The sequence below is a fragment of the Scomber scombrus genome, chromosome 2 (assembly GCF_963691925.1).
Source record: "Scomber scombrus chromosome 2, fScoSco1.1, whole genome shotgun sequence".
Classification (NCBI taxonomy): Eukaryota; Metazoa; Chordata; class Actinopteri; order Scombriformes; family Scombridae; genus Scomber; species Scomber scombrus.
In genome coordinates this window covers 23520054-23534377 of record NC_084971.1, presented here as the reverse complement: position 1 = coordinate 23534377, position 14324 = coordinate 23520054, and the positions used below count along the sequence as shown (strand labels likewise).

General features: G+C 40.6%; 1 protein-coding gene across 1 annotated transcript in view; it reads left to right on the top strand.

Moving 5' to 3' along the window:
* inpp4b (inositol polyphosphate-4-phosphatase type II B) overlaps positions 1-14324 on the top strand; it is a 145327-nt gene that overhangs the window by 19279 nt on the left and 111724 nt on the right. The window contains exon 4 of the mRNA XM_062432293.1: positions 4485-4601. Within this exon, the coding sequence (XP_062288277.1) occupies positions 4485-4601 (117 nt within the window). The remainder of the gene's footprint in view (positions 1-4484; positions 4602-14324) is intronic.

Genomic DNA, 14324 nt, shown 5'->3' with positions numbered 1-14324 from the left:
GCTGGACAATGATTGGAGTCTTGGCTGCATGGAAGATCAAGCATGAGTCCCACTCATGTGATAGGTGTATTATCTGGAGTCCACGGTATATGTTATAAGGGTTGTATTTATAATTGATGGAACATGCCAGCTGCTACATACAGTACCCCTCTCTAGTCTCATGAATCACCAGACATGGGTCAGATAAAGAGAACATGATAGCATTAAATCATGTTAGATCTGGACTCTCAACTCTTTAGTGGAAACCAGTGTTCTCTTCAGATGTTATTTATTTAAAAACTGTAAACAGATTATGCCAAACAAAGTTAACAACAGTGTTAAGCTCATCTGTTTTTAAGTGATGACTGCCACTTAGTGTACCTCAAAATAGCAACAACTACTGTACCAAAAGACAAGACAGTCTTTTACCCTGTGCATCAGTTGTATTCTGTATACTAACTCTAAGCTAACAACATAAAGTGTACTTTAAAAGGCCAGTATGAATCGTAAAATTGATTAATGTGTTTTTATAGCTCAGCTGACAGTTTTCCACAATGCACACAGGAGAAATGAATTAGCTACTTACTGCTGGGAAAAAGGTGAGGATAGATTAAGACGATGGTGCGACAGCCTTATGTGAGCACAGAAAACAAAACAGAAAATAACAGATCTTGAGAAAGGTCATTTGCTTGGCACTGAAGTAGTCATGTGAGTTTGTTATTTATTTGCGCAACAAAAACAACAAAAAAAATCAAAAACAGAAAAGAAGCTTAAAAAATCACAACAAAAAGCAGGTTAAAATACAACAGATTTCTACTGAATCAAAATACCCAGTCCATTCATGCAGGTAAGTACATTGATACTGTTATGAATTCCCCAAATAGTACAAAGTGTATACTTAATAGTATTGGTATACCACATAATATGGAGCTGGGACATAGTGCCGTATTCCCACAATAGGCAAATCCTTTTTTATCTCTGCAGAGCAAGAGCATGTCTCAATGTGGGTGCTGTATCTTAATCTACTGTTTGTAAAACAGAAAAGGACCAGTGACAACTTAAGTAGAAAATCTAAAGCCCTCTAAATCTCCTTAAAGTGCAATGGGAAACATCTTCGACAAACTGTTTGTACTTGAAGCTACCACAAAAAACAGTATCTTGTATCTCTTGTTGAATGTTCTGTGAAAAGAAATGGCCTTTGTTTTTTGTTAAAATTGGAAATGCTTTGTTTTCTACATGTGCATGCTTTCTCGGTGTGTTTAGCATGACACTAGAGACGAGAAAATGGGATGGAAAGAGCTGCATTTTCTGCCAAACCCTAATATGTCTGTAGGAAAATCCCATTCCTAAAACATGGGCAATGGGTCCAGGAGTGGCGGTACTCGAGGGGATTTGACGTCATGCAAAGCGAGGGGATAAAACGGCCTTTGATGTCATGCTAGTCAAGCGAAGAACCCCCTGCCTGGAACAAGTCCGAAAAGTGTAGTGTGTGTGTGTGTGTGTGTGTGTGTAATTGAGTGGTCAAAGGAGGGAGAAAAACCTCCAGTGTAAGGAGACTCGAGCCTGAATACTCCTACTTCCCCACCAACCCAATCACACACAAACACACACACCCTCTAATGGTTTAAATTGGCCATTCCACCGAGGTTTGCAGCCCAAACGGACAAAAAGACAAGAGAGGGGCAGCTGTCTCCCCTAGCATATGTTGACCACTTGTATGACAGACTGGCTTACTTGTCTGTGTAAATGGAGACAGGCTTACCACTTTAGCTCATCTCAACCCATCAGTAGCACTAAGAAGATTCAGACGCAGCTGAGGCTGCCAAGCATGCTGGTAAGTCTGAATGAGGCCTATTGAGCGTGCCAGTGAGGGAGGTGTAAGGGGTTATGTTTGTGTGTGTGTGTGTGTGTGTGTGTGTGTGTGTGTGTGTGTGTGTGTGTGTGTGTGTGTGTGTGTGTGTGTGTGTGTGTGTGTGTACCTGCACATTCTTGAGCATAATGGCTCTGTCTGTCTTTTTGTGGTGTACAGTACTGATAAATATCCAGGTTTGTGCTGGGCTCAAAGCAGCGCATCGGTTCCACCGTGTCTGTATTCGCTGTGCTGAATCGGGTTGTGTGTTAAGGATGTTGGTGTACACAAACCACAGAGCTTCATGGCTGGGCGGCAAAACAGCACTGGGTATCAAGACTGGTATTACCGTATAGAGAGGCTGAAACAAGAAGCAATAGACTTGTTTTATTCCCCCACTGTCAGCGCATGGAAGATTTCTGAAGGATCAGTGGGGTTAGTGGTGCGGTGAGGAGGTGGACCTGTGTGTTCCCTTCTTGTGTGTGTGCAGTTCAATACATGTTTCTGTGTGTGTGTGTGTGTGTGTGTGTGTGTGTGTGTGTGTGTGTGCATGTGTGCGTGAGTGTGTGTGTTTTAAATACAGTGCCTTCTAATAGGGAGCTTCATGGTTTAGCTCCCAACACCTCTTACTGTAGTCTAGTCTGTACTCTACTTGTCGGCGTGTCAGTCTTTCCTGAGCTGCAAGTAAGTGGGCATCTAATTTAGCATCTGTTAGTTGCTTGTTAATGCAAATTAATCCAGGGAAACAGTGAGCGGTCATTGATTATAATGTTTGGAAAGAAATTGTACAGACATGTCTTGTTAAAGGGCTTTATGATGGTCGATACTGTTTCCACATCAACTTTCAAGCCATCATGGATGGAATTAAAATGCTCAGAAATTAGAAATTGGAACATGGAAACTCTCAAACTTCGAGCTGCTGCTGATATGAAGTGATAGAAAGCTTCTTAAGAGAGAAAAGAGAAAATAAATGTACCTTGAACTGAGATTATTTTATCAACTGCTATTTTCAAGTTCAAGAATAATAAAAACTTCTCTTAGAGGAATTATTGATGTCATATTATGATGTCCTTTTATTGCTTTACAGTTAGTGTTCGATGTTATGCATAACAGTGGAACACAATGCAGTGCTTTTAATGTCTTACTTGTGATTTTGCCTATTTTTGCCATATGATGAAAAAATATTAATTTCATGATATAAACCAAATTACTGTTTTATTTTTTTTTTTCCTAATGTTTTTTTCCCCTCGTCTCAAGGGTGTGACCACACATTTGTACATATCTGCCAATCTGTCTCTATCAGTCTCATTACCACTCCCCAGCCTGTCCCCACACGGTCCCAAGGGGTTGCGTTCTAGAGACGCCCATCAGAGCAGAGCAGAGAAAGAGGAAGCCCCCAGTGTAAACATAAAGTGCTTTGAATTGATTCAAATAGCCAACACCAAATGGCTAAACAATCCTTGAGTCCTCCCAGAAAAGCCCCTCAGCTTCTGTTGCAATACATTTTCTTGAAATTTAAAATTGATGACAAAGTATACGCACACTCACAAAAAAGCATTAGTCATTTTTGTAAGTTAATTTTAGGGGCATTTTGCCCGCATTAGACTAGTTCAAAGATAGGAATGATTGTGAGAGTTATGATCTAAAAATGATGCTGGGCTGGAACTGACCCAAGGCCATATGTGATATATGGGGTGCACCTGAGTCAGCTAAACCTCCAGGATGCCACAACATATGTGTCTAACTACACTTAATTTGAAATAAATCCTGTCAAATTTACAAATAAAGTGGTAATGTCAAGTGAAATAAGGAAACAGCTGATTACCATGCAGATAAACCATTTCTTAAAACATGTTTCTTATTTATAAAAATATCATGTGTTTCAAGATCATTTGTTGAAAAAAGCATATTACCATGACACTGAAACAAGTGACATGATCTAAATTATTATCTTCCCAACAGGTGAAACAAGTGTCATATAGGTCCTCACTCTTCTAGCACTGATCATTTTAAATCTCAAGTAAACACCAGTAACAGCCTTGCTAAGGTGGACAATTTTACTGTGTGATGAAAGAGAAATAAAGAAGTAAGCCCTGCAGTTCAAATGTTATAGGAGTTAAAGGTGATGACTGAGTATTGTGATATCAGGGAGGTTGTGGGTGAATATTAGCCCTCTGGTATGTTTGGAGACCCAACACTGGTCGTTGTGGCTGTTTTAATCCCATTGCCACCTGCCATTGTGCCAATTTACCTGTCAACATTTGTTGCTCCTGGCCCGCAGTCTCAGTTGGGAGACTGTAGTTATTGCCAGAGCTCCAGGTAGAACCATCAGGGAGAGCTCTATCTTCTCCTTTTTTGTACAGCAGGGGAGACGAGGGGAGTGGGGAGAAATGCCAAGAGGAGGAGAAGGACAGACTGAGCCCAGCTGTTGGCTCATTTACCCACCCAAGCCTCCCTCTCTTTTTTTCTCCCTGTGGCTTCCTGCTTTTTCATGAACATGTGTGTTGCTACACAAATGTGCATTAGAGTACACACCATCACACATGCGCATGCACGCACACACACACACACACACACACACACACACACACACACACACACACACACACAAAAACAGTATCTCACCCTTTTTCTGTGTTGTCCCTCTCTCTGACAGGCGAACAAAGACCCGCTGTTTCTGACGGGGGTGACCTTCCCTTCAGAGTATCCAACTAGCACAGAGACGCTAGTCAAGCTAACAGTGTATGATGCAAAGGACAAGAGCCAGGAATCAGTGAGTAAACAGTTGTTTTGCTCTGTGTGTGTGTGTGTGTGTGTGTGTGTGAAGGCTGATATTTTCCATGGCTTACTGAGCCACTGATTAGCTCTCCAGCCAGGCCAGAGTCTTGTGCATTGTGTGAAGTTTTGTGTACGTGTACATGTTTGCATGTTGAAAATTGAGAGTGAGAGAAATAATGATGAAAATGTGTTCAAAGCCAGTCATGAAGCAGTCATCTTTCAAGTGCTCGTTGTGCTGCACTGAGCTTTAAACTTTACAGGGGATGAATATGAAAAGCTGTGAGAATCTGCAGCAGAATTTCATTATGTTTAAATTTATCCTATGAATTCAGAGGAGAAAATAGTTGAGTGGTGAATTACAGCAGGCAGTGAATTACGGCACAAACTTTGTAATCATTCACATGAGTGATATGAGCTGCTTCTATCCAGAGAACCAGAAAAAAACTCAAGGGCTGGTTCAACAAGTGGAAAAAACTGGTCTGCCGGAGAGGTTCGGGGCCTGGATTTACCAGCACTCCATAGTAGTCCTGTGGTCCCTGCTAGTGTATGCCTTGCCCATAATGACAGTTAAGTCCCTGAAGGTGAGGATCACCAGCTGCTTGCGAAGCTGGCTAATTCTGTTCTGAATGGCACCAGTAACATCGTGCAGGTCCTGATCAGGGGCCTCTCTGAAGAGTTCATGGTGTAATAGACACAGGAAGCTCTCCAGTACAGAGAATCCAGTGATCTAAAAGTGGAGGTGGCTGATACATGGCTGAGGCAGAAGGCACCTTTAGGGTCCGTAGCAACAGAGCATGCAGACATAAGCTACTTTCTGGCAACCAGGGTTGACAATGTCTGGGACAAAGAGCAGCAACATCTTGTTCTGAAGGAACTGTGGGCAGGTGTGGCAGAGGTACGAGCCTGCAGAATGGTAGGAATGGGATAGCAAGGTGCATGGATGAGATGGAAAAATGCACTGCAATGAAAGATCACCTGGTCCAACATCTGGCAAGCAGACTTCCATTGTATGAGGTTCTTTTTGGCTGCCCTACCAAGTCCAGCAAACCTTCATGTCCAGGGCAAAGTGACACACCTTCCTGCCCTCACTGTTCTGGAAGAGGATCCTTGGATCACCTCATTAGCAGCTGCCTCATTAGCCCTTGGAGATGGCTGCTATCACTAGCACCATGACCAATTGTCTAATGCAGTTGCTGAGAGTGTAGCCATGGCCATCAGCACCAGCAAGGGCCACCACCAGTCGAAGGCTATCGTGTTCCTACAACCTTGATAAAAGCTTGGATGCCTCACTGCTGCGACTGACTGGCAACTGATAGTGGAACTGGGCAAGTAGTTGAAGTTCTCCGCCCAGATGACATCAACACGGCTTTGGCCGGAGTTTATCATTGTGTCAGAGTCCACCAAGCAACTAATCATGCTGGAACTCACAGTGCCCCGGGAAGAGTGTATGGACAAGGCCAACAAGAGGAACTGCACCAAGTAATATGAACTTGTGCAAGAGTGCAGGAGGGGAAGCTGGTGAACTTTCTCTTAGCTTTCAGAGGTAGGCTGCCGCAGATTAGCAGGCACTTTGCAAAGGGTTTACACTTCTGGGCATCACTGGAAAAGCAAAAAGGAGGGCCATTAGATCTGCTACTAAAGATGCAGAGAAAGCCACTAGGTGGCTTTGGATCAAGAAGGCAGGTACATGGGCGAAATGCTTCTGGGATGCAAGCTGTGGTCTGATCAGTCGTGGCTGGGTTACATGGGTGAGGATGTCTGATATTGAAAGACCTGATGACCCTGAATTCAATAACTGATGATGCATCCCAGTAAATCTGGAGGATGTATGTTTCATCTGGGTCATTATCAGACCTTTGCCTTGAGATTTGAAGGAAAAGGGTGTGCTGCCTTCAATGTGCATCTGAGCATGGCAAACTGTTCTTTTGCATCGTTCCTCTTGGGAAAACCAGCACATCACTGGGAATAGGAAAGAGAGCCAGACATAGAAGCCTGAATGGGCCGGGCACTCTGATTCACACATTTTAAACAGACTTTATAAGAGGCTCTTCAGTGTGGGTGTATGCTTGATCTTAATCAAGCACCCCACTCAACCCTGGTTGCCAAGATCTTAATTTGGCTTAATTTAAGATGAAACATTCATGAGCTTTATGATGAGTAAGGATTTCATTACAGCAGTGGTTAGCATGTGCAATTAGTTAGTGCAAATTTATCACATTTAGGCCTCTGATTTTTGCACAGGAAGAAAGCCAGTAACATTACGAACACAATTGCAAGGCCCCCTGTCAGATTTTTTGCACATGTGAATGTGACAGAAATCTACTTGCACCAAGGTGGGTGGGTTATGTTTGGTCCGAAATTGAGTTGTGTTTTCTATGTTGAAAAACCATTTCTTATTAAAAACCCAAGCAAGAAAGCAAAGTCAGAGGCGCACAGAGACCTCTCTCTCTCTCTCTATATATATATATATATATATATATATATATATATATATATATATATATATATATATATCTATATATATATATAGGTATATATAATATTTGAGGGATGTAGCGTTTGCACTTATGTATGTAGACAAGCATCTGTGTTTTTCTACACTTCTGACCGATAACCTACTCTGCACAGATTACATGTTTAAATAGTGAAATCATTTGGATTACCTGAGCCTAATCAAATATTTAGGGATATTTAATCTTCACCATTTCCTCTGGATATTTGAAATAGTGTTTTTTTTCTATTGTGTAAATTGTATTATTACGGGGTGCTCTAAGCAGTCATACTTTTGCATTTCCTATTGTATATGCAGCCGGTGCTTTATTGTGTGCATGTAAACATGTATGGCTTACTGAATATGGCCCAATAAATTTCACTGTCCTGTAGATTATCTAGTCTAAGCTAGCTGCACAGAATCATGTAAAATAATTTTGAATACATTGTTATATGTGCACAGGAATTTCTGTCTCCTGAGATGTAAATTCAAGTGAAATATGGACATCAGCTGCCGCAGGATACATACTTGGTGTGCCGTATTTTAATATTTGGGGCAATGTATATTTTTTTCCATGCTCTGCCCCTTCTAGAGACAGTAGTCTCCTTAGAGAAGTGAGCCTGGACTCCCATCTCCTGGTTTTAAAGGTAAAGCGAGGAGCTGATTTGAGACTAATACATACATGCTGATAAAGTATTTGTCGGACTAGTAATGTATCCACCCTGCTTGTGTGCCTGCTTGTGTGCCGCGCTGTGCCAGGATACTTTTGTTTGCCAAATTTGCTAAAGGCGGTTCTCAGCATTTTCCCAGAGTTTGCTGTTGTGTTTGCACACAGTTTCCACAAATGAAAGGACCAAGTGTTAAAATAATTAGTCTTTGAAATTAATAACCAAGTTTTTTCTGTACATTGTGTACATCACTTCAAATTAACTTTTATTTGAATGTGTTACTGTATGTAGCACACTATTTAGTTGCATTGTGTAGTGACATTGCCTTGTGTGTCTAGCTGTACAGTCATTTGCCTCATTTGAATTCAGCCTTGAAACAAAATCCCAGGTGAAATTTGCTTAAAATGGGAATACAATGGCTTATTCTGAGGTATGCTTGAATATTCATGTTGAACAACACCCATGTGAGCCTAACACAGTTTAAACTCTCTATTCATTCACCACCTCCTTTCTAAGAGCAGTTTTTGTGTTGTGCAGTGCTTTGCCCCCAGTGGCCAGGCAAGTTAACGCCTGGATATAAAAATATTATTTCTGATGCCTGGTAAAATGTTTATCACCTAAATTCAAGTTTATAAGAAAGGTTTTGTAAAAAAAAAAGTCTGTCTAGATATGTGTGCCCTAAATAGTGCTATAAGCTACAGCCACTGAAAAAAAAAAAAAAAAAACACTTTCAGAATTTGGTCTTTAGAATGTCTCTCTGTCTTTCATGCTGTCCCTCTCTCACTATGAGTGAGATTTCACAGTAGCTCCTGTCAGTCTGTCAAGAATATCACTGATACTTAACACAGCATTTCACTCAAGCTTGGCTTTTAGAGCTTAAGGCTATACGAACAGCCTTACAGGATAGGTCCTGTTGAGCCTTTCAAACTCTTCTCTCATCTCCACACCCCACATTGCCTTCAAAGTGAAAAAGTTGTGACCCTGCTCATCATTCAAAAACTTTTGAATAATGAGCTGGATCACAACCCTTTGTAGCTATCTTGAAAATAATTTCCTCTCTCCTTCTTTTCATAGACCGAATGTAGTGGCCTTTCAATGCAGTACTTGAGGGTCTTTCCTTTCTCTTTTTTTAAGATTTTGGCTGATTTTGACTTTTGGATTTTCAGCTTTTCTTGACTGTGCGCAGCATACATGTCTGCATCTCATTAGAGTCTTTAAGTGACACAGGCATGACCCTGAACATGAGCTGGCACAATGCTTCAGGCCCCATTCGCTTAAGTGGCAGATCGAGAATTACTCAGTCAAGGCTCAGTCATTTAATGTTGTTTTTCTAGAGAGTGCGAGCATAAAGGCTATGTTTGTATATGTGTTTTACAAATCCGCTGTCAGAAGTTTTACATATCACTTTCAGCTCATGTAGCAGATGTTGGGCCACAAGTTCATTTACTGCAGAGAAAGCAGATAGCTCAAATGCAAATATATATTTTTTAAAACATGCAAATTTGCTGTTTTGTCTGACATGCCATGCTGTCTATTCACCATAAGAGTTTTGAAGTGGAAATAAGAGAGGAAGAAATTGTAAATGGTGAGGGGGACAAAACTGATGGAGCGCGGTTTATAGATGACTGCTTTAACATTCGTAGAGGACCAAAGAATTTCATAGTAGGATAATTTCCCTCTGCCTTGGGCTTCCCATTTAGATATTCTAAGATGACACTGTCTGCATGGTCATGAATATTTGAGAACACGCACAGGGCTCTGAGGGCGATAAGTGAGGGAGTAGAGGTGTGAGAAGGAGTGCGACCGGGTTAGCTATCTCTCAGGTGTAAGTGATCCCCCCCCCCCCCCCCCCCCCTCAAGCCCTAGTTGTCAAAGAATGACAGGCCAGCCTTACTTTGTCACTGATGTCTTACCTGCAACTCCACTTTGAATGGCTCCCAGGGGCGATGAATTACCTTTCAGTTCGAATTCTGATCACTGAATCAAGAAAAATTTACTGTGGCTGAAAGAGGTATACTTCACAGAGATTGCTTCATTTAAAGCAATTTTTTATAGGCTCACCCAAATCTTTGTGCACAATGACTTAAACAAAGACCATTCAAAGTATAACTAATTTGCTGCATCTTGTCTCAAACACTGTTTAATGAGAGAAAAACAGCTCTTGCTTTCATGGTCGAAAGAACAAAATGATGATTACATTTCAAATACAGGCTAGAGAAGACACACTGAGCATTTTTTCATGAGGTACAAAGTATACTTTCATACCTAAGGACTTTTGCAGAGGAGTTGACTCCAGTATGGTGCCCTACTTTCCAACAGTCACTGGACTCACACACTGTCCCTGCCCTCTGGAAAAAGACTGTCATTACACCAGTTCCTACGAAACCCTGTCCAATTGACAACAATGATTATAGACCAATAGCTTTAACTGCAGTTGTGATGAAATGTTTGGAAAAATACAGTTTCCTTACTCAAAGCAGATATAAATCCATTGTTACATCCTTTCCAATATCCTTATAGACAGAGGAGGGACACTGATGATGCCTTTTGCTGATTTTAGCTCAGCTTTTAACACCTTCCAGCTTTATCTATTGATTCAGAAAATTTTTTATTATTAAATGGTACCTCTCTTTTCTGACTGATCACATCCAGCATGTAAAGGTCAACAATACACTCTTTGACCCAAGACAATCAGTACAGGGTTGTGTGAGCTCTCCAGTCTTTTTCACATTGTTCACAAATGAGTGTGTGAGTATACACATTGATAACTACATGCTCAAATTCTCTGACACTGCTAATTTTCTGTTTATTGTAGAGAGACAACAATACATTATCCTACTACTCTGAGATAGAGACTGTTGTATATTGGTGTGATACTAACCACCTCATTTTGAATGTGAATAAAACTGAGGTGATGGTATAGGTATGAGGTATACTGTTGAACAGGTTGGAAACTTGGGCAGGACTCAGCGGAATAGTCCTAGAATGGTTCAGGTCCTACTTGGAGGAGCAGAGTAATTTTGTGACCATTGGAAGTTATGAATCCGATCGAGTGGCTATGACATGTGGAGTTCCTCAGGGGTCAGTTCTTGGACCCCTTCTGTTCAGTCTATATATGCTGCCTTTGGGTCAATTTCTGCAGAACTCTAATGTAGACTATCACAGTTATGCAGATGACACGCAGATATACCTAGCACTGTCCCCGGATGACTACAGTCCAATACAGTCATTGTGTCACTGTTTAGAGCAAGTAACAAATTGGATGAACCAAAATTTCTTTCAATTAAATCAGGACAAAACTGAGGTAATTGTTTTTGGCAATAAAGAGAAGAGGATTGCTGTCAGTAAACATCTCGAGTCACTCTCTCTAAAAACTAGCGACCAAGTCCGAAACCTTGGCGTACTGATAGACTCAGATCTGACCTTCAGCAGTCATATCAAATCGATCTCCAAAACAGCCTTCTATCAGCTTAAGAACATATCCAGAGTGAAGGGTTTTATGTCTCAAACAGACCAGGAGAAGTTGATTCATGCTTTCATCTCCAGTAGACTCGACTACTGTAACGGTCTTCTGACTGGACTCCCACAAAAAAGCATTAAACAACTGCAGCTCATTCAGAACGCTGCAGCTCGAGTTTTGACCAGAACAAAGAGATCAGAGCACATTACTCCAGTTCTAAAGTCTTTACACTGGCTCCCAGTCAGCTATAGAATAGATTTTAAAGTTATGCTACTGGTCTACAAATCACTGAATGGTTTAGGTCCAGAATACATGAATGACATGTTAGTAGAATATAAACCCAGTAGGGCTCTGAGATCTACTGACTCAGGTCAGATAGTGGAGCCCAGAGTTCAGACTAAACATGGTGAAGCAGCTTTTAGCTGTTATGCTGCACATAACTGGAACAAACTACCAGCAGAACTGAAATCAGCCCCAACTGTGAATATTTTTAAATCCAGGTTAAAAACACTTCTTTTCTCCTGTGCTTATGATTGAGCTCTTTCAAAGCACTTTAAATTTTAATCTTTCATTTGCACTCTATGTCCTTTTAATGATTTTAAAGCAAATCATTATTTTATGCTTCAATCTTATTTTTTAATGCTCCATTATAGTATTTTATTTCTCTCTCTTTCTATGTTTCTGTACTTTGTTTTTATTATTAGTGTGTGTGTGTGTGTGTGTGGGGGGGGGGGGGGTATGTATGTATGTGTTTACTATGATTGGGTTTTATTTTTATTTCTCAAATTCCATGTTTTTTCAATTTTTTCTGTTAAATGTTTGTTTTATGTAAAGCACATTGAGTTGCCACTGTGTATGAAATGCGCTATATAAATACCAGGCAGTCTTGTAGAGCCTAATCAGTTATGGGATACAACCATGGTATGGTAATCCCTCAGTACAGTTAAAATCTAGGCTTGACTGTCTTGTTCATAATGCCATGAAGGTCATAGGAAAAAGGGAACACCAGTCCCTTCAATCTATATGCAAGCAGTCTGTGCTCAGAGGGACACAGAGAATACTGTCTGATCTATCCCATGTCCTCCACTCTGAGTGCGAGCCCTTACCCTATCGCAGAGGATATAGACTACCCAAGTGGCAACTCAATCGTTTTAAAAACTCATTCATGCTTTCTTCTATTATCATCTTAAAAAGCCGCAGTCCCAAAAGGGACTTTGATAAGATGGACGGGTTGTGCAATATGTTGTTTTAAAGCTGTGCAGTATCCTTTTTTAATGTTGTAACGGTACTTAAATGTATGTACATATGAATACTAGTATGCCGTTGTCTACATACTCTGTATGTAAAATGCATAATGACATTTGTGAAATGCAGTGACTATGAGCCCAAGAAGAATTTTCCTAAGGGCACAATAAAGTATATTGTATTGTATTGTATTGTATTGTATAGTATAAAACAGATTTGACCTATTTCAAGTTGGAGTGAAAGATGTGGTCAGACGCACCTTTTTAGGCTTTTGGATTAAATCTTAGCAGCCAGTCATTATCTTCAAAGTTCATCAGTAGTCAGAACATGGCTCATCTGAGAGAGGTAAGATAAATACAGAGCCTTGCGTTAAAAGTATATGAAAGAGGTAAATAAGATTATTTGTGTGTGTTGGGTGCATCACGCTTGTGCTCACTTATCTCTGTGAAGAGGCTTGAAGACACCCCGCTAATGACAGACCTGTGGTTTGTTGTCAGTACAAACCTATTACTGAGTGTTCTCGTGGTATAAAGGGATAGGACAGCTGCCTCTGGAAGAGCTCTTCTCTCTAATCACAGCAACCACATTTATCCTGCCTTTGCTCTCTGCAATCTGGAATGAACGTGTAATGCAGTTTTCAGTTTGCATTCCTATTACTGGCTGTGGTGAGGAATTTTGATTGGTTTCTGTGATGTGCACTGAAGTGTGACAAACAAAAGACCTCATCTGAGTACAACAGGAAAATGGAGCATGTCCGGTCATTTCCATAAAGCCGCCATAAAATGTATTCAATCAAATAAAACACAAGCAGAGGGGTTTTTACTGTGTTACAATAATGGCCATTTCTTCTTCTGGCCGCCACATGCAGCCTGATAAACACACACACACCATCTGCACTAAAGGGACAGAGCAAGATTGAGACAGCAGTGGAAAGAGAACGCATTAAAGTTCCATCTCAAACTGCTTGACCATTTGACACGCACACACACACACACACACACACACACACACACACACACACGAACACTTAAATCATTGGGGTATTTACATAGACTTACATTCATTTCCTGGAGGCTTACCTTAACCCTATCCAAACCTTAACATAACTCTAACCTTAACCACTAGCCCAAAAATTAGTGGTTTACCAATTGGGGACACAGCTTTTTCCCTATATGCACAAGCTGTACCCAATCAAATGGTTTTAAATCTAGTTTGTGTCTCTGTAAGTGACAAAAGTCATACCCACACCCAAGAATCTGATGTTGTTATTAGACTCTTCCCTTTAGATGTATTTTTTAAATTACGATGCCTTACAAATAGAATATTTTATCTTATCATATCCTCCAGTTTATTTAATATCATACATCTGCAAGGAAATCTGAAAGTAAAATATCTAGTGTAGTCTACATGCTTTCAACCTATCTCCATGGGTGGTTGGGTATTCAAAACGACACAGTGACTTTAAGGGCAGGAAGAGGATGACCTCACTCCAGTTGTTTGTACTCTGGAAGCATTATGCTATCAGTGAACAAATACACAGAGAGACCAGATGGTGTGCAGCAAGATACTTAAGGGGAAGTTATGTTGTTTAGATGTACTAATCTGAAAATCCGTCACATCCACTGAGTGTACTTTAAGGAAGAATACATGAACTAGACAGTCACTCCTAGGAGCTCTAACAGCCTGTTAGCATACAAACTGTTAGCCTGTGAACTAGCCTGTGCATATTGTCTGTCTTTATTTATGGTATAACTTATATTCTATTTTTCTATCACTCCACAATGGTTTCTTGTTGATTAGTAAACTTGAACTGAACTTTAGCTTAAATCCTGTCTTAGCTACCCCTGTTTTTAT